We start from the raw sequence: 22,562 nt of genomic DNA on the forward strand, positions 1-22,562 counted from the left end.
CAGCTCTGTGAGAGGGGACATGTGATTCATTAGTTAGCGCTGTTTTTATTCCAGCTGTCTCTGGTTGATATATTGGTTGAGAAATATATTACACAGACTGCAAAAACCTTCATACCTTATTCAGGAATACAATAAAACTACTTGTTTTTCTTGCATCAGCAGCATAATGACTGTTGGGGAGGGTGTGTTGTTAACCGCAGAGAGAGCGTTACTATCGCCTCGCGAGAACACGTTTAAATATTTTTCGTGTGAGAGGTATATGCAAAACTTTTTAATGTCTTCTTTCTGCTGCTTCCCCTGCTCAGCTAACTTTGATGATGAGTTAAATACATAAATAATTTTTCAAACCAACATCATTAAAATCAATTTAATAATACAATAATCAATTGTACACTGAATAATATTATAAATTTATATATAAATAAATATTATAAATAAAATAAAATATTATTTATAAATTTACAAATAATTATTTATTAAATATTATAAATAAATATATATATTATAAATTTATGAATAAATTAAGTTAGATTAATTTTCTATTAATTTTTCTGCTATTAAAAACTGCCTGGCATGTCAACAATTCCATTAGAAAATTTTTGGCACTAGCGGGAAGGAACGTCAGCGACTCGATTTGTAAATTTTTGGTATGTGCACATAAAAAGGTTCGCCACCACTACCCTATAGCGCTCGGGAATCCAGGCCGCTGTGAAAGCAAGGCGAACGAAATAGTGCTCGGACGTTACTTCTTTTGCCTGAGCCGGGCTATAGGAGATCACGAGTATCACTGTATTGGCAATCACTGCAGATGTTCAGTCATAGCTTGTATGCAATGCATAGTGTGTTTTCTCAAATCGTCTACTCAACTCTCCCCTCCCCCTCAAGATTAAACCTTCAGTGCTTGGGCCCCTCCAAGATTAAATCCTGAGTGCACCACTGCATTGTAAATTGGACCCCTCTGTCTAAATTAACAAACCTTGCAATTCAATCACAAACACTACCAAAATATCAACTACTAACATAAATTCTGATCTCGAAACCAATCTTTAATGCGTTTCTGATTACATTCAGTTTCAATGCTAGCAAAACTCATTCCTGTGTTGTTGTTTTTTGTCATAAAAGAACTTGTTTATTTTCTAGACAAAATAAGATTTTTCTTCTTAGGGAGATTAGTCTAATATCCACTTTTCTTGGCGTAAGCTTATTACAAATATCACCTCCACACCATCCAAGAAATTATATATATTCTCTCTCTTTCTGTCTCTCCCTCTCGCTCGAGGCTTTTTTTTATTTACAGGCAGCTATTAACTCTACAAATCACAAATCCATCCAATCATTGAATACTATTTCCACAATCGGGATGATACTCCCAAAGAGATATCGAAAGTACTTTATTCAGTACGGAAGAGAGCAATATTAATGATTATTGATCAGTCCCTTACTAATTTACTACACTATCTTTTATGCAGAAATTCAGAATTTTGCTGCTTGCCTTTCCAGCAAATACTTTCGGGGTCAATATTCATCAGAATTGATTTCGATATTTCCTCTGCTCAACCTTTTAATTCCATTAAAACACGTGCAGCTGCTTTTCAACATTCCACAGTCCAATTACAGACTCACAAAACTATCCCTCCCATCTTTAATCATTCCTTCCAATAATGTCTGCATTCTCTCTTACGTATTCCTTGAAAAATAAAATCAAAAAGTCCTCGGATCGTTAACAAGTTTTAATATCTCCTGAAAATTTTTGCCCATTCATTCATTGTACTGACCTACTAGAGGTTGAATATCTCCTCTTGTCTATGAGATTTACAATAAAATATAAGCAAGGATTTTAGATATTATAAGAATAAAAGAATAGGTTAAGTAAATAACATTGATCAAAATAATTATACTGTTTTCTTTACGATTTGAAATCAAAGTTTTGTCATCCGAATGAGATCTTTTTATTCCATCCATCAGTGCCTTTAACAATGCTTCCAAGTATCCTTGGACTTCCAAGGATATTTGGAAGTATCCTTGGAAGTCCAAGAAGAAACTTGGCCTTCCCAAGTTCCTTCTTGGAAGGAACAGTAAGGGTTAAGGATCAGGTAAACAGTACTATAAGGAAAAACAAACGAGTCAAGTGTCTTTGCAGTTACGGGAAATCGTTCATCCCGTGCAGCTATTGTATTGTGTTGTGGTGATTGGTATTCAGGAAAGTGAAGTAAAATAATGGGTGAGCCACAAAAGTCATTGAAATTTTCTCTCTTCAGGAAAATAGCACGAGACAAAACTCTTCACTTAGCTCTGATAGGATGGAAACCGATTATTATTTTAGAAGACACATGCATTGCGATGTATTTATCCAGGACCACTTGGGAAAAGTTATGCAGGAAGTGGTCTGATATCCTCGGCTACTTGCAAAGAAGAGTTGACTATGAAATGGACCTCGGTTAGTGTTATATTCTGAAATGCCAAGATGGGGAACTAATACTTGATGATACAGGAGCTGATGGAAGTAAAGTTTTTTCTATTAGTTGTGAAGAAGCTGATAGATTTTCACCAAAAATGTATGACATTGATAATCATTTACTATTTTTGGAAACCGAATTACCATCTATTCGTATCATGGAGGAAATTACCACTAATCGTTTAAATTCATCGATGGTAAAATTAGACTTTCAAGATTTTAACCAATTTGATAAAGATTCTTTATTTTGGGACATTTACGAACATTTTACAAAAACTGTTTGTGAATATTTGCTGACAAAAGAATACACAGAATGTTTAGGGAGGCATGGTGTCATTTCCAGACTGACACAACATCAAATATATGGAAATGAAATTACCATGGTATCTGATTTAAAAACTCTTTTGCGTGACCAGCTATTTTAATGTAATGTAACCAAGAAACAGTGAGTAACAAAAATTTTATTCATTGAACTCTTTGGAAAATGTTAAGAGTCTAAACTAAATATTGTGAAATATTTTTAGATAACTACATGTTTCGAATTTTTCTCAGTGAATATACTTGTAAATAGTATTTCAGCAAAATAAAATATGCATTTGTAAACTTAAATGAACAAAGATGTGTGCTTTTGTTGTTGTTTTTCCACAGTGAATTTTTTACTCAGTTATTCTGATTAGAACTTTATATTTAAATCCACAACTGTATACCTTAATGCAATTCTGTTTAATTATTTTTAAAAAATCACTACTGTGAAATTAATGTCAGGAACACGGGGAAAGTGTTTAAAACTGATATCCATGTATTGATTATTTTAGAAATTGTCTAATGCTACCTATTGACATTGAGTTATCTGAAAACAATTTGTTCACATAATCGAAAATCCGAACTGTTAGAATTTGGTTGTTTTACAGGGATTTTAGATATTATACAAATTTTACCTTTCCTCACACAAAGTAAGATAAAAACACACCAACAGTATATCCAGCAGCATGTGAAAACATGTAGTGGAGTCATCTGTGCAAAAGGTTCATTTTTGAAGGAATGGTCAGGGTTGGGCATGGTAAGTGTAAACAGTCCTATAAGAAAATACCATAGAGTCGAGTGACTTTAGAATTAAGGTAATCGTTCATCCACTGCAACTGCTGTTTTGTGTTGTGGTATTTTGTGTTTGGTAATATAAAAATAATGGGTGAGCCACAAATTCTTTGAAAGTTTCTATGTAAAAAGTTCTAATTGTTTAGAATTTTGTAACTGAAAGTTAACATAAAATATACGATCAGAGCTAATAATCAGTGAAATAATAATAATAAATAACTATTTATTTGTGTTGCCATATGAAGTAATCTAAGAAGAAGAAGAAGAATGAAGGAAAATGATTATGAAAAATTGACAGCGTGTGAAAAATACGAATTTTCAGTTATCATTGGGATAATTGATGTACAATTTTTTTTGAATAAGAGTTCAAATTTATTTCCTAAAGAAATTTGTATTTCTGATGGAATTAGTGTAAGATATGCAGTGACAAAATCACCTTGTAATTGGAAAGAATTACCTGAAAGAGTTAAAAAAACAGAATTCTTGGTTAATAAAATATAACCATCAGCTGAAGTGGGAAATTGGTTCACTAGCTTTGGACAAACTAAGAGATTGGATGATAGAATCAACATTCAAATATCAAATATTACTTGCCAAAGGAAGAGAAAAATCAAAAACATTAATGAGGTTAATAGGGAGGCCTGTTCTTGATTTAAATGAAATTGGATGCCCAAAACGTGAAAACATAACATGTACTTTTAAATACTTTTGGAAACATAATGAAAGATTCTGTGCTTTTAATTATTCTCAGAAGTATATGTATTGGTTTCAAAAAAATAAATATGCAACCCTTAATTTTACTACAGTAATAAATTCCCAAGGATCACCAAATGAAAAATTAACTTTCAGATGAGAGTCACATTGTCAAAATCCACATGATGGCAATTCCACAAACATGGAAAGAACCTTCGATGTATTTTTCAATTTATTTATTTTCTGTATTGTTAGATTTAGTGAATACAATTTGTAAATAATAATATTTCATTCAAATAAAATGTGTAAATTTAAATGAACAAATTGGGTGTCATTGATGTGTTATACAAATTTAAGTAAGACGATAAAATTTTTTTCCTTCTGAAATTTCATGCCACAAACTAACCAGAGATTTTTTTCTTTGACTCACTGAATTAAAAGTCTTATTTGTTCATGTAAGCCCTCAAATATTTCAAGAAACTGTCAACTCTTAGAAGCAAAAGGAATAATTGGGTATTAAATTAATAGCCAGAATTTTAGTGAAGATGATTTCACCTGAAAAGTTACAATACTGTAAGAATTTGGCTATTTTGCAGAGCCATTTTTTAATAATATTAGTCAAATAAAAGGTAACATAGAAATTAACAAAGTATATATTACAGAACTAATATTCATTTGAAATAATAAGAAATAACTATTTATTTGTTGTGCTGGCAAAATAAATTTCTAAAAGAAAACGCAACGGCGAGTTCCAAACCTTGTTTGTTGCATATCCGTTACTTAAAATTACTAATGCTAAAGAAAAAATAAATAAAATAAATAAATTTCAGTTACAAAAATAGGTTAAGAGCACAAGGAATCGCAGGTAAAATTAATAGTCAATATTGGTTTTAAAAAAATAAATGTATGCATTAATTTACTACACCAATAATTTCCCACAGGAACGAAGAATGAATAATTTTAGGATATGTGTCATCACAATCATGTGTATGCTAACACTTAGTCATATGTAAGTATTTGAGAAACATCCAAACTTCTGAAAATGATACCTTTTGAGAATACCGCAATTTACGAATGTGACTCATGTCATCTTCATGAAAGACTCCTTTGAAGAAAAGCGCTCACTGGGGGATATTGCTCATGATAATAACATAGCATCTATGGGATGAAATCTAAAGGAAGAAGTACTCAACTATTTCAGGTTACAGTATTCACATAAATTTCGTTCTTTGTGGTTTTTGTGTTTGTGTTGTGGTGTGGATATAATATTCAACTATTTGGAATATTTGTTTTTGGAATATTCGTATTTAGAAGAGCCATTCTGGAAAGCTCTAAGTAATTTTAAATTATCACTAGAATTTCTAGAATACATACAAAATGTTTTGTAATCCATTTAACTGTCCGTTTATTTTAATTTATTTATTTTAAAATGCTGTAGAGACACCAGCATATAATTAAATTATTCAGAAAAGCTCAAAATACTGTCGCCGTGTAAACTTAAAAGAACAAACTGTGTCATTTATGTGTTATGTATGTTTAAGTAAGATCACTTTTGATATCACCATGAATCCACACAAGATTTGTTTATTTATTTATGTATTGAACTTTAAGATCTAAATTTTGACAAATCAAAATATCCGATTGAAATATGAACTTGAATTAGAATATGAATATAGAAGAAAATGTGGATGAGCTATGGGGGGGAAAGTGTGTGTTTATGGGACACCAGTATATAATAAAATTATTCAGAGAAGTTCGAAACACTGCCACCATCTCGACTTTCTTTAAGAATTCCCACTCTTTAACAGGAAAGAAATACCCAAAAATGTATTGGAAAATTAGTACAGCCATCCATAGAAGAAAAAAATGTATGTTTGAGTGACATTAGTATATAATTAATTATTCAGAAAACCAAAACACGGCCGCTACCATGAGTCTACTCTATTCTACTCTAAGAATTTCCACCCTTTAACAGGAGAGAAATACCCCAAAAATGTATTGGAAAATTAGTACATCCATCAATAGACAACCAAAAACAAAACATGATGACAATGTTGTGTCACCCTGGGAAAATTCCAAGATATCTTATCTCAAAAACATCGCCCACAATTCCATAGCCAAACCAAAACACCATGCGATATCACAGAGAGACATATGTTCCCCAGAAATTTCCAAACACATAACGTCATGATTCTTATCTCTAAATATCACCCACAAGGCAATAAAAGAACCAAAAACACCACGTGATGTCCCAGACAGACGAGTGCCCCAGCGAAATTCCAAACATTCCAAAATCTATAACAACAAACATTAACGTCACGATTCCTTATCTTATCTTGATCTTGATCTGGTTTAAAGTGTCCCACCAATCACAACACGAATCCTTATCTCTACCATCACCCATAATTCCATACGCGAACCTAAATACAAGAACTCACCTCACTGACACATATGCCCCCAGGGAAATTCCAAACATTCCAATCTCATGACGTCACACCCACAATGACGTCAACCAATGATGTCATGATTCCTTATCTTGATCTTGATCTGGTTCAAAGTGTCACCCCTACTACTTATGCTGATAACATCCCTATGATATGCGTACAGTTATTAATCACTAACGCTCATTCTACACTCATTAACTGAAAGAGTATTTATTTTTTTATGAAATTAGAACCACCGTTTGATGTACATCAAATGTTTTAAACTATTCAAAAATTTAAATGATAAGGAATCACAATTTCAGCATCATTTGAAATTGTGATTCCTTACATTTAAATTGTGATCAATGAGAGTTAATTAGTAAATGGATAAAGAAAATTCTGCAGAACACAAAACAGATCACTTATTATTTCGAAAAATATGATTACTTTCAAAACAACATCGTTAATGTAATTCAAAGAAGAAAAAAAAGTCAAGTTTATAATTAAGTATTATCCGATCAAATGACTTTTATGTTAGTTTAGACATTATGAATTACAGAAAATTGTTTGAGTTTAACTGTATTTATGAAATTGAATCTGTTGTGTCTATGTACGAGGTTACCTATGATTGTATCTGAAACTATGTCTATGAAATTATATCTGAATTATATTTGTGAGGTTAATTATACACGCATATAATATTTTTGAGGTCAATTACCTATGCGGATGTATTAGATATCATCCAGACTGATAGCGTAGATGATTACAATAATTTATTATTATTATTTTGTGACTCATAATGTCTAAATGAATTAAAACATCTCGTAATAACAACAAAGTTTGCCTCTACTTTATTCTTTCTAATAATTTTACATTGTTGAGAGACGTGTAATTATGATAATCAGTTCCCCATCTTACATCAATAATTTAAATTCTAATTTATTTTTTCCCTCCAGCTTTTCAATAATAAAACGGAACAGAAGAGAGTGTGGATTGGTTTGAATGCTTTGGGATTTGACGGTGCTTTTGAATGGAGTGACGGATCGGTGGTGAATTTCGTGAAATGGAACCACAGCCAACCGGATAATTACTTGTATCAGGAACGCTGCACTAGTATGTACGTAGAAACAGGTAAGAAAGGGAATCAGAGAATAAAATATTTTCTATCTCATACGCTTGTATTATTATTATTAACAGATACATAGCCATCGAACAATTTCATTTGGATATGATCCTTTATTTGTAGACAGTTTCAGTCCTTGAGAGAAGACGGTTGCCAACGCAATAGTCTCATTGTGTTGAAAGTGGTAAATGCTGTTAACAAATTGGAACTGTAGACCTTTAAGTGAAAACTTGTAGTGCTTGCTCATTATACAAGGCATAACGTTTATTAATATGAATCGAAGCTAAAGAAAATCAGGAATTATTATTAATGTTATTCATCTTTATTTGTTTTATTAAGCGTTGCGATAAATCCATTTTACATACTGTATTTTCGACGACTGTGTAATTTATATGTCTTTTATTTTATTGATGGTTACTTTATATAACAGTCTTCTATGCGTTTGCGAGATTATTCTTAAACTTCAGTCTTTCAATTTGTAGGAATGTGGAATGATGATAACTGTAATATGCGGACATCAGTAGTATGCAAGAAGCATAATTCATCCACTACCGTAGAACAACCTCCAACGACTCCATTACCTGGATATTGTCCATCACAGTGGCATCCTTTTGGTTGGTAAAATTCAGTTAATGTCATTTTATTTGAAATTATAGTTACATTATTATTAAGTATGATTTTAATAACTCATGGACTGGTAGCAGTTTTAAAAGCTGATAAACACATTTTCCTACACTCATAAATAGTAACATTAACCGTATTTTACATTCTGCAAATACACTCAGAAAATTCAGTTGTCTAGATTTATCAGTTATTCATATTTCTTAAAAATTGCTGATAAATAAACTAGTCTATTAAATAGAACACTCAGCATTTTTTCTGTTCGTTACAATTTGAAATTCATTCTGCACTGCGGTCGCTTTTAATCATTCTTTTATATATATATATATATATATATATATATATATATCAATCCTCAAATGCAAGCTTCCAGAAGGAAAAAAAAAAGGAGAGTCAGATGTACCACACAGCGAATGTTTTAAGATTTTGCGTTGATATTAAAGTTACGACCTTGTTATGGACACAAAATAATGATGGATTTCTACTCATTAATAAATTTTAAATTTTGCTTTAATGAAGAGACACCTTCACGTTATGATTATTATTACTGTTTTGTTTTTTTCACAATAACTGCAGCTCTCCTTCCATATTTCATGAAAGCTGTAATCAGATTACATTAGCGCTGTGGGCAGGCTAAGGATTAGATAATATAGGAAACCTGTTTTAGAGACGACATGCTTTTCAAGCAATTTCCCTCTTCCACAGGGGCGAATTTCCCATGCTTGCTATACTTGCTGCTCAAGCTCATTAATTGAGAAAGAAGTAATATTTATTTGTTAATAAATGCATGCATTTATAAGCATTCCATTTAGGCTTTTATTTTTGTAGACAGAAGACGTCTTAAGCTTGCGGCAATAATTGAGCTTTGCGTTGTGTATCGAAGACCGATGCTTGCTTGTCTAGTCAAAGATACCTTGGCTTGCTCGGTTGTCGGAGCTTCCAGATCCTCGCAGAAGCACTGTGATTTCATGCGCGTGCATAGCCATTTCACGTCGTCTCACTCTGTTGCTTAAACACAGGCCATACGCTGTCAAAGTAGCTCTAGCCAGTGAGCTTCAGCCATCCTTTACAAGTGTGCGCGTTGTTTGGGAAAATTAAGTAAAACCAACTTTTTATGACGATGTTATTGACCAGTTCATAAAGAAGAACCGTAGGGTAGAATTTGTATTCAAGTTGCTAAATTTAGAAAGATAGAATATCATTTGTAAAATAAATGTTGTATTTGTATGATTAAATGTACATAAATTTCTAAATATATAGTTTTAAATGATCAGTAATTCATTATTCCGCTAATCAGACTTCAATCACACCTGTCACTCCCTGAATGATAACAAGAGCAAGCGTGAATTTCAAGACCAGCATTCGCTCTTGCTCCTCCAGTAAAAAGAATAGTGGTCCTACACTAGGCGATCAAATCGCTCACTGGAGGAAACCCTATCAGTATATACCAAATCAAAGCATTTACGAACATTCATGCCACAGTGAGATCGAACGTGGTGGTGGTTGAAGAATGGAGATGCTATCCACTCGACTAAATAAGTAAGCCAGTGCATCATTTCTTAGAACAAGTTCGCTTTGCTTTTAATTCAGTTGATCAAGAATGCAAAGATTATCGGCTGGACGACAAGGTTAGATGCTACAAGAACCAACAGTCTGTTATTGATAATATCTGTGGGTGCTATAATTGAACTCAAAATTCAGTATAAAATAAACACTAAATTGTTTTAATTTGTATTCTCTTACTCTTAGTGCCGTTTTCCTGTAAGCAGTTTAGTTATTAAGTCAATTCATGAAAGGAAATGAGAAATATTACGTCAGAGATATAGTGTGATTTGAGTACATAATTTGATTACATTTTCAACATACTTGGGCAACAATTTTTATTATTCACGATATATTAATTACTTTTTAATAAAAATAATGTAATTAATAAAAGAAAATCAGGAATGTAAAAGTTCAGTAAATCTCCATTCCGATTTTACAGCAAGTTTGATTTTTGAACTTACGAAAATTCAGATTTCCCTTGAGTAGAATTACTTAAAACACGCAGTTATGTCCAGGAGCCTGGTATGTATCTAAAATTGTAATTTTCGTAAGGTCTAGAATACAGACTTTGAAACGTGACCACTCTCGAAACCTAGAAATTTTAAACAATAATGTTTGCCTATTTGCTTTCAAATAACAATTAATGTTTATTATTCTTCCCTTTCATCAACTTTTTTTTTCAATGATGGTTTTGCTAAGCATTATCTAGTCCATATAAAGAGATCGCTGAGGATGGTATGTGAATAGAAAAAAAAATCAGTAATTTTATCAGTTAAATAAGCCTGATTTGCAATGAAGCGAAAAGTTTCTCTTCTAATAAGTCGTTTTTTTTGCCTTACCATAACTCATGTATGCGCGCGCGCGCGCGCGCGCGCGCGCGTACACACACACACATGGAAGCTTTTACGGAATTGTTAAATAAATGTAGATCTTTTTGTTGAATGCTAATTTGATTTGCAAGATCTAGCATGATGGTAAAATGACGTTTGTTTTGTGTTTTTCTTCGTTTTAGGAAATAAATGCTTTCTCGTAATTGGGGCACAAAACGAGGATCAAAAGAGCTGGGCTGAGGCTGCTGAGAAATGTTCATCGTTGAATGGTACTTTGTCGTCAATTCACAGCATGAAAGAGCAAAGTAAGTGGGAATATTTGTATGTAGCAGGTATCAATAATATTTTAAAACATCTTATTCTTTCTTTTGATGGCTAACAAGCACCTAGTTAACAATATACACTACCCTAAAAGCCATCATCATGACACTAATTACGGGGTATAGATCATATTGGTCTGTTCCGCTCTCATTATCCATCCAATATCCTTTTTTGAGGTCTACCCAGCCTTCTCTTTCCAATCTTATATTTTATTTACATGCTTAATCCATTTTTGTTTATAATTTCATTTCTCATTTCACTTGTTTTATTCTTTGTTTATCTTGTTTGTTTATTGTCCAAATTTCCTGCCATTTAATAATGTGGGCACTGCTAAAGTATTGTGTATTTTCAAGCGTGTTTCTTTTTGTACTATATTTGGGTTGACTGTTCTATTTATCAGGCCTACAATCTGTAAACATTTTGAAGTTTATAATTTTATGACTTTTTCTCCTTCATATGATATTCACATCCAAGATAACTAAAAGTATTTATCTATTCTATTATTTTATTATTAATAACTATTTTGCTTCTAACTGGAGTTTTTCCACAAAATGCCATTTTTTAGGTTTATCTATGGAAATTTTCATTCCAAACTGTTCTACTATAATGTTTAAGTTATATATTCTTCTTCTACTGAGCACAAGCTACTGCACAGTTGAGTCTGAGATTGAAAACTGACGTACAAAATGTTTTTATGTGCACATCCGTATACAGAAATTACAAGGAATATTTCTTGGGTCCCTTAAAAACCTTCTTGGAGATAAATCCCACAGACGTGCTGCCGTCAAGACTGATTAGCGAAATTCGATGTTAGATTTTGCTTATATCATACCACAGCCTTCATTTCGCCTAATATCCCAATACGATCTATAAACCAAGGAGTAAGACAGGGATGCTCTCTGTCTCCAACACTTTTCAATATTTACATTAATGAAATATTAATACAGTGGAACACCTTAAACTGTTGACATCTTTCTTTAAAAGATCTTGTATGTTGCATGCCAAATATACCTATACGAGCAAACTAAATGCTTATTCCTTCAGGTATTTAAATATTACATATACGTACAGTTTATAAGCAAATTACGTCACATTTGTCCAGCCAGCCACCTAAATTTACCCAAATTTTTAATTTCGACAATGACATTCTAGTAATATTTCTCATATCAATGCTTCCCTTTTTTCGTCTAACTATAACCTGTAAAACTGGGAGAAATAAATTAATTCGGTTAAATCTGCGTAGCTACAAAAATCCATAGTCCTTTCTACCAGTTCAAGTGACTGTGCTGTCTAGAGAGTAGACATCCTAAACATGGTCTGAGTAAAAGTAACTAATTATAGTGTATTAAGTTGTAATGGATTACAGTAATATGGATTAAAATGAGTAGCGTAGTTGGAAGGACTTGTGCCCTTCGATTGGAAAAGAGGCCAGTTGTTGTTGTTTTTCTCCTCGTAATGAAAGATTCTTTATATGAGCTTTTCTCATTTGAAGGTGAGTTACAACTCTCATACTGGATGAAAGGGCTTCGTCTCTCTCAAACGTGAGTTTTTCATCCTGCATACAGTCAAATCAGTCATGAGAACGCGTGTAATTTATAGACCAAAATTACCAAAAAAAATTCTTAGTTTTGGTTGTAGGCAGTTGATGGCTTCGAGTGTTAACAGAAATAGTGTCGCGTGGTGTAGTTGGAGGATACGAACAGAATGACCCTGATGATATAAATAAATATGTTCAATCGCTTTCGTCCATTAGTCAGACATGATTATCCATTTGAAGGCAGTCTTCATATCCACTTTAATAAGGAGGTCGAGAATTCGGATGATCTGCTGTTTTAAAAACATTCGGCATAGTAAAACATATTATGGGTGGGATATGAGCAAAGTATGTAATATGAAATAAGCTATTATTTATTTATTTAGCGTATGATGATACAACGGCCGTGAGTCCCTTTTTACAGGGAAGTACGGCACCATCTCAATCCCCCCTAATTTTATCCGTGCTCGAAACCGGCATAGCTGACGAATGAGGCCTATTGCTGGGTCTTGAGTATTCCTGACTGTAATCCATGTGTGTTCACGGAGCCGGTTTTGCCTGTTCTGTGGACGAAAAACCCGAGTTTCGGTGAGAAAAAACCCTACCTCTGTATGAGACCGGCTTACTCACCGAACCTTTATCTGGTCTCTTCGAAGAGACTGGTCTCTTCGAAGAGACCAGATAACGGGTCCTCCCATCATGGACGGGAATCGAACCCAGGTCTTTCCGAAAAAAAGGACTTCGCCTATGCCTACTGAGCTACGGAGGCTCCATCAACTAAAGTAATAAACTCACACTACATCTAAAATATCTAGACAGAGCTTTCCCCTTCAGCTCATTTTCTTCTGTGAAGAGAAGCGTTACCATTTTCTGGAATAAGAAAATTATAACATTGAAACGTTATAACTTTCTCCTTATTCATTTGCATTCTTTACGTTTGTTGTGCTTGTGTAAGCACCTCCACCTCCAGAAGAAAAATGTGACAAGAGTTCAGTTTTACTTGAAGGCATCTTTTGACACCGTAGAAAATTCACTGGATTTCAATCTGAAAGATGATGAACCGTATAGGAATTATTATTGTTCGATCTGGAACCTCATTTGGAGACTAGGTAAAGTGCTGTGGTAATGCTAAACGAATGGACATATATATATATATATTAATATATATATATATATATATATATATATATATATATATATATATATATATATATATATATATATATATATATATATATATATATATATATATATATATATACAAAATAATTAATATATACAAATATGCAAATATTTCTCAAAATTTCATATTTTGAGAAATATTTGTTTTCTTTATCACATTATAGGAAACATTCAAGTATCATAAAAGACGTCAGCTATTCTTTCCTTATGAGTCTTATACTTTCCGTGATGTTGTTCACTCACCATTGATTGAAGTTGAATAACGAATGGCATTTCTTTTCATTAGATATTCTTCTGTTCTGAATAAACAATCTAACAAGACATTCTCTCGAGGTTGCTTGACTATAAAATTGGACGAGTTCATATATTTTATCCCTAGAAATTTCCAATCGAAAAACGTTTGAGCAGCGAACTTATGTTGAGGACTGTGTGTGTGTGTGTATGTGTGTGTGTGTGTGTGTGTGTGTGTGTGTGTGTGTCCCTCAAGCTAGTGGATAATGGGGTAGCACTGCTATACTGAGGAATTATATAGAAGCAAGTGGTTGCTCGTTGCCTTTCTTCTCCAGTAATATTCTAGGCAGTATTGTGTGTTCAAAGGGTCGGTTTGCATGTTGCCAGGCAAAAAACAGAGTTTCGGGGGGAGGGGGGGCTTCCACTTCCGTATGTCACCAGCTAACTCACCTTCGAATAAAAAAGTCCTGATAACGGTTCTTTGCGTCATAGGCAGATTTCGAACACGAACTTTCTTACCAAATGGCTTTGTCTCTACCGGTTGAGCTACAGAGACTGCACATATTGAGAATTTAGAAAACAATTTTTGATAGGTAGCTAATGTAATTGTTTTTTCCTCACATTAAAAATAATACTTTATTGTTATTTTTACAGACAATTGTCCACAAATATTTCACATTTTTGTATAAATTAAGTGAATTACATTTTGAAGTGTTTCAGATGCTTAAAATGATTGTGAACAGTAGTAACATTTTTTTTTGGGGGGGGGGGAAGTTATCAGTATCAATTGGAGGTGACATCACTAAAAGATATCCGCAAACGATGAGCGCACTCATCTCCACTAGGCTGAGCAGACATCTTCTGGAGGAGAGGGGATGGTGAGAGACTAGGGTGATGGGGTTAGGCGGGGGAGCATTGCAGGGAACACATCTGTCACCCTCTGTAATATCACAGAATGAGAGACATATGTTCCCCAGAAATATCCAAACACATAACGACATTGTTGTCATGTTTTGTTTGGCTATGGAATTGTGGGTGATGTTTTTGAGATAAGATATCTTGGAATTTTCCCAGGGTGACACACATCCGTCATTGTCGTCATGGTTTATCCAACACCATGTAGAAACATGTCCGTGAATCATCTGCACAAAAGTTTCATTTTGGAAAGAAGGGTCAGGTAAACAGTACTATAAGGAAAAATAAACGAGTCAAGTGTCTTTGCAGTTATGACAATTCGTTCATCCTGTGAAGTTATCATATTGTGTTGTGGTGATTGGTATCCAGGAAAGTAAAGTAAAGTAAAATAATGGGTGAGCCACAAAAGTCATTGAAATTTTCTTTCTTCAGGAAAATAGCACGAGACAAAACTCTTCACCTAGCTCTAAAAGGATGGAAACCGATTATTATTTTAGAAGACACGTTCATTGTGATGTATTTATCCAGGACCACTTGGGAAAAATTACGCAGGAAGTGGTCTGATATCCTCGGCTACTTGCAAAGAAGAGTTGACTACGAAATGGACCTCAGTGAGTGTTATATTCTGAAATGCCAAGATGGGGAACTAATACTTGATGATACAGGAGCTGATGGAAGTAAAGTTTTTTCTATTAGTTGTGAAGAAGCTGATAGATTTTCACCAAAACTGTACGACATTGATAATCATTTACTATTTTTGGAAACCGAATTACCATATGTTCGTATAATGGGAAAAATTATCGCTCAACATTTAAATTCGTCAATGGTAAAATTAGACTTCCAAGATTTTATCCAATTCGATAAAGATTCTTTATTTTGGGACATTTACGAACATTTTACAAAAACTGTTTGTGTATATTTGCTGACAAAAGAATACACGGAATGTTTAGTGAGGCATGGTGTCATTTCCAGACTGACACAATATCAAACGTATGGAAGTGTGGTTACCATGGTATCTGATTTAAAAATTCTTTTGCGTGACCAGCTATTTTGATGTAATGTAACCAAGAAACAGTGAGTAACAAAAATTTTATTCATTGAACTCTTTGAAAAATGTTAAGAGTCTAAACTAAATATTGTGAAATATTTTTAGGTAATTACATATTTCGAATTTTTCTCAGTGAATATACTTGTAAATAGTATTTCAGCAAAATAAAATATGCATTTGTAAACTTAAATGAACAAAGATGTATGTTTTTGTTGTTGTGTTTTTCCACAGTGAATTTTTACTCAGTTATTCTGATTAGATCTTGATGTTTAAATCCACAACTTATATCTTAATGCAATTCTGTTTAATTATTTTAAAAAAATCACAACTGTGAAATTAATGCCAGGACAGGGAAAAAAGTGTTTAAAAGGAATATCCATGTATTGATTATTTTAGAAATTGTCTAATGCTACCTATTGACATTATTTGAGTTATCTGAAAACAAATCATTCACATAATCGAAAATCCGAACTGTTAGAATTTGGTTATTTTACAGAGAGAGAGAGAGAGAGAGAGAGAGAGAGAGAGAGAGAGAGAGAAGCACCTAATTAAACCAACAAAACGTGACTTTAACAGTTCTTTAAAGTTTGGCATAGAGAAAATATTTGTACTCTACAGATAACACATATACAAATTTTACCTTTCCTTACACAAAGTAAGAATAAAACACACCAACAGTATATCCAACAGCATGTGAAAACATGTCGTTGAGTCATCTGCGCAAAAGGTTCATTTTTGAAGGAACGGTCAGGGTAGGGCATGGTAAGTGTAAACAGTACTATAAGAAAATACCATAGAGTCGAGTGACTTTGGACTTAAGGTAATCGTTCATCCACTGCAGCTGCTGTTTTGTGATTTGTGTTTGGTAATGCAAAAATAATGGGTGAGCCACAAATTCTTTGAAAGTTTCTTTGTGAAAAGTTCTAATTGTTTAGAATTTTGAAAACGAATGTTACCATAAAGTATACGATCAGAGCTAATAATCAGTGAAATAATAATAAATAACTATTTATTTGTGGTGCCATATGAAGTAATCTAAGAAGAAGAAGAAGAATGAAGGAAAACGCTTATGAAAAATCGACAGTGGGTGAAAAATACGAATTTTCAGTTATCATTGGGATAATTAATGTACATTTTTTTTTAATAAGAGTTCAAATTTATTTCCTAAAGAAATTTGTATTTCTGATGGAATTAGTGTAAGATATGCAGTGACAAAATCACCTTGTAGTTGGAAAGAATTACCTGAAAGAGTTAAAAAACAGAATTCTTGGTTAATAAAATATAACCATCAGCTGAAGTGGGAAATTGGTTCACTAGCTTTGGACAAACTAAGAGATTGGATGATAGAATCAACATGCAAATATCATATATTACTTTCCAAAGGAAGAGAAAAATCAAAAATATTAACGAAGTTAATAGGGAGGCCTGTTCTTGATTTAAATGAAATTGGATGCCCAAAACGTGAAAACATAACATGTACTTTGAAATGCTTTTGGAAACATAACGAAAGAATCTGTGTTTTTAATAATTCTCTGAAGTATACATATTGGATTCAAAGAAATAAATACACAACCCTTAATTTTACTACAATAATAAATTCCCAACGAACGCCAAACGAAAAATTAACTTTCAGATGAGAGTGACATTGTCAAAAACCATATGATGGCAATTCCACAGGTCTGGGAAGAAACTTTGATGTATTTTTCAGTTTATTTATTTATTTTCTGTATTGTTAGATTCAGTTAATACAATTTGTAAAAAATATATTATTCAAATAAAATGTGTAAATTTAAATGAACACTTGAGTGTCATTGATGTGTTATATACAACTTTAAGAAGGAGGATAACATTTTTTTTTTCTTTTTTTCTTTTTTTTTCCCTTGTGAAATTTCATGCCACAAAGTAACCAGAGAATTTTTTTTGTTATTCATTGAATTAAAAGTCTTATTTGTTCGTTATCTACAAACAAGGTTAATGAAAATTTACAGTGTGGGAAAATAATTCACAAATAAATTCTACTTACAGAAATAGGTTAAGAGCACAAGGAATCGAAGGTAAAATTAATAGTTATATTGGTAATTTCCCAACAGAAACCAAGAGTTCGAAACAAAACACACGATTTCTCACCTACGTACAACAAAAGGCGACCGGATAAGATAGATACCTTAAAGATAAGACTTAATGAGAAATATATAGTGTTGGAAAATAAATTCTCATATACTTTATATATTTATTAATTCTGCTCAGTTATTCTATTAGAATATGACCTGTAAAAGTAAAATACAGAAAATAACGAATCAATTGAAAAAAAAAATAATAATAATAATTTCACTTGTCAGAATTCCATACTCTAACAGCAATCGGAATTCGAAACCAAAAATAACACTTACCCTAAACAAAACGGCGCATTGAGTTTCCCACCAAGGTTGGGCAAAATTTAAGATAAGACTTAATGAGAAATATTCAGTTTTGGTAATAAATTCACATATACTTTATATATTTATTAATTCTGATCAGTTATTCTGTTAGAATATGACCTTTAAAAGTAAAATACAGAAAGTAACCAATCAATTTGAAAAAAAAAAAATAATAATAATTTCACTTGTCAGAATTCCATACTCTAACAGCAATCGGAATTCGAAACCGTAAATAACACTTACCCTAAACAAAACGGCGCCTAGACTTTCCCACCAAGGTTGGGCACCCATGGGAAGGAATTAATACAGAGAATCAATAGGATACTAAAGTAATTAAGTAGTCCACTAGCTTTTCTGGTTATTTACAGAAATAGCTTTCAACTCCTATGTTTTGTGGTGTGAATATATGTTAGCCACAGTAACCTATAATGAAAAGTGAAATGTCTTTTCAGACTTATGTTTGTGTTCTGTGAATATATGTTAATCAACAATTTGGAATATTCAGAAAACCTAGATAGTGCCAAGATGTTCCCATTCTGGAAAGAAATGTAAGTTTTTTTTTTTTTTTTTTAAACTTGAATAACATAACATAACTTGAACAGTGATTTAACAATAATCACTGTTCGTATGTTTTTGGGTAAGCGTAATTCTAATACTGAATAGTTTTTTTTTCATAAGAATAATCATAGTGTATATATTAGAGTATCAACATGGATACATTAGCGATTTTTTATGTCTAATGTGTCCTTAAACACACACACACACATGTGTGTGTGTGTGTGTGTGTTTAAGGACAGGTATTTTAAGTATATAATTAATTATTCAGAAAAGCTCGAATAGCTTATTACACTGCCGCCATCACAACTTACTCTAAGAATCCCACCGTTTAACAGGAAAGAAATACCTCAAAATGTATTGGAAAATTAGTACAACCATCTATAGAAGAAAAAAAAAACTGTATGTTTGAGTGACATAGCGTATAATTAATTATTCAGAAAACCTCGAAACTGTGAATATCCAAAAACATAACGTCACGATTCTTATCTTATCTTGATCTTGATCTTGTCAGAAGTGTCCACCAATGACAACACGATTACTTATACACTAATATATTTCCCTTTCCATTCAAAACAACAACGTCACTTATTTACAACTAACAAATGACGTCACTTATCTACATCTCATAACAAACATTCGCGTCACGATTCCTTATCTTATCTTGATCTTGTCAGAAGTGTCCACCAATCACGACACGATTTCTTATCCACTAATATCATCCTTTCCATTCAAAACAACAACGTCACTTATTTACAAATAACAAATTATGACATTTATTTACAAATAACAAATGACGTCACTTATCTACATCTGAAAACAACACACACACACACGATTCCTTATCTCTACCAGCACCCATAATTCCATACGCGAACCAAAACACAAGAACTGAAGCCAGTGACACATACCCACAGGGAAATTTCAAACATTCCACACCCATGAAGCCACGCACACCAGAAGCATTTGGTTTAAAGTGTCCCACCAATCACAACACGAATCCTTATCTCTATCATCACCCATAATTCCATAGGCGAATCAAAACTCAAGAACTGAAGCCATTGACACATATGCAAAATTCCAACACATTCCAAACTCATGACGTGACTCACAATGACGTCAGGAAGCCACGCCCACCGGAAGCATTTTGTCAAAAGCGCCTGGTATACTACTGTCAACTACTCATATATATCGAAGATTTCTGTCTAATTTTATGGTTACTGTTATAATCCTATTTTTTTTCTAGATTTTCTCAGCACTCTGATCATTGACTACCAAAGGAACATGTGGATAGGTTTCCATAACTTGGTATCAGACAACGAGTACTACTGGGCAGATAATTCTCCCATAGACTTCGTAAACTGGGCGCCGAATCAGCCATCTCGAATTTACGAAGATTTACAGGTGAGAAAGAAATAATCCATATATATATATATATATATATTTTTTTTTTATTATTTTATTTTTTTTATGTATATATGTATTTATGTGTATATACAGTATATATATATATATCTTCTCTTTTTACTAATGTCCCAATAGATGAAGTCCTAACATTACTAAAGGACAAGTTATCCAAAAAAATGCTAGCCTTGCTTACACATTGCATCAAGTCAGGTTACTTCAAATTTCAAGATAATATATACAAGCAAAATCATGGACTGGCTATGGGTAATCCTTTATCCCCTGTACTCGCAAATATTTACTTAGAGGATTTTGAAACCAAGGCTATCTGTTCTTTATATTAACACCTAAAGTTTGGAAACGCTATGTAGATGATGTCTTCATTATTTGGAGCCATGGACATGATTCCCTTATGGTTTTCTTCGAACATCTCAATAGCCGACATCAAAGTATTAAGTTTACTGCCGAGCTTGAAACGGATAATTCCTTGCCTTTTCTTGATGTCAAACTGACTCGAGCTTCTGGTAAACTCAAAATATCGATATATAGAAAGCCCACACATACCAACAGATATCTACATGGTCAGTCCCATCACTTCCTCCTCACAATCTTGGAATAATTTCCACCTTGGGATATAGAGCCCGTTCTCTTCTGGATGACCCAAATGAACCTCTTACAGAAATAAACCATCTCCAAACTTCTTTCGAAGTTAATGGATATTCTAAGAGAATCATTGAAAGATTCCTTCTTAATCCTCCTAGACATCACTCAGAAGAAACAAATAGATTCAAATGCAATATATCTATTCCTTACATAAGTACAGTTTAACATAAATTAGCAAAAGTTCTAAGAAAATACAATATCAGAACCTTGTTCACTCCACTTCCAAAGATCCATTTCTTAATAAGCCACCCAAAACCTTGTCGTCATCATCTCAAATACCCTGGTGTATATAAAATATTGTGTGATTGTGACATTCCTTGTTTTGAGAGCAGACAGACAAATCTGTCGAATTGCGTATGGAAGAACACATGAGGGACATTACTTACAAGAGACAGCGAGCCAGTGCATTATCAAGTCATATCCTTTTCTCGGCTAATCCTAATGATGAAAACCAAAATCATAATAAGAGCTTTCTTATATCATTCCGGTATTTTATAAAAGTAATAAAAGTATTTTATAAAAGAGATATTTCCTCTTTTGTGAAGCAGTCTTATCATGCTATTAAATAATATATAAAAATCCGAGGATAAAAAAAATATACTGAAAAACATGTACTTACTTATATAAATTAGTTTTTTTTTCGCTTTCGTTTGTTTGTTTTTTTTAATTTACAGCGGACACTTTCAAATGCGAAAGAAGTTATTAACTATTTAAAATGCGTTTTGCAATTAGCTAATTAATATTTATGATGTAAATAAACAACAACAAACACTAAACCTTTGTTTTCCTTCATAAACAAAGGGATATCCTAGTTATTATGAAGTAGAATAATTCAGTGAAAATATAATTACTTCATGAATATTTATTAAGAATAAAATATTACGTATTGCAATTTAAATAAAATACCATAATAAGTCCCAAGGAACATTACATTATAAGTGAATAAGGTGACAAGGCAATTATCTGTCCAGTCTGGTTAGTCGTACTGCATGAGGGCAATGTTATGATAGTGAAACTGGAAGCAGCAGTTGAGATCCGTGGAATTAATTTTACTGAATCATGATGGCACGGAGATTAGCGAATGGGTGTAGGATTATGGTAACTCGTAATCATGCTTTAATTAAGTATGCATATAATATCATAGCTGGAATGTTGCGATAAGGAAAGGGATAAGGAAGTCAAGAGATAAAGCAAGCGGAAGAGAAAAAGACGATATAAAATGATGAAGTCATTTCTTGGCTTCTGATGACAAAAGAGATCGGAAGTAATGATTCTCGAAAATTGTCTTTGGGATTTTCGGATATGCACAAGAAATGAGTATTATTAGAATATTTGGATAAGGAATCCCTTAACCGTATTTAGGAAAGTTTCAAATAAGGTTACATCACTATCCATTGTAGAATCTGCACCAGTTTTTGAGTTTAGAGAAGTGGTGTAGGTGAGTTCAACATCGCTTGAGATTAAAGTATTTCCATTAAAATTCCCTAGCAGATGTTTGCCTTTAATA

The 22,562-nt window shown here is 32.8% G+C and overlaps 1 protein-coding gene across 1 annotated transcript in view; it reads left to right on the forward strand.

Moving 5' to 3' along the window:
- The window catches only part of LOC150110416 (macrophage mannose receptor 1-like), a 77,954-nt gene that overhangs the window by 42,671 nt on the left and 12,721 nt on the right, over positions 1–22,562 (forward strand). The window contains exons 11-14 of the mRNA XM_090393609.1: positions 7,623–7,797; positions 8,272–8,403; positions 10,968–11,090; positions 20,235–20,392. Coding sequence (XP_090249735.1) covers positions 7,623–7,797; positions 8,272–8,403; positions 10,968–11,090; positions 20,235–20,392 — 588 coding nt within the window. The remainder of the gene's footprint in view (positions 1–7,622; positions 7,798–8,271; positions 8,404–10,967; positions 11,091–20,234; positions 20,393–22,562) is intronic.

Source organism: Typopeltis vanoorti, chromosome 1 (genome assembly GCF_054136105.1).
Source record: "Typopeltis vanoorti isolate ZY-2024b chromosome 1, IOZ_Tvanoo_1.0, whole genome shotgun sequence".
Classification (NCBI taxonomy): Eukaryota; Metazoa; Arthropoda; class Arachnida; order Uropygi; family Thelyphonidae; genus Typopeltis; species Typopeltis vanoorti.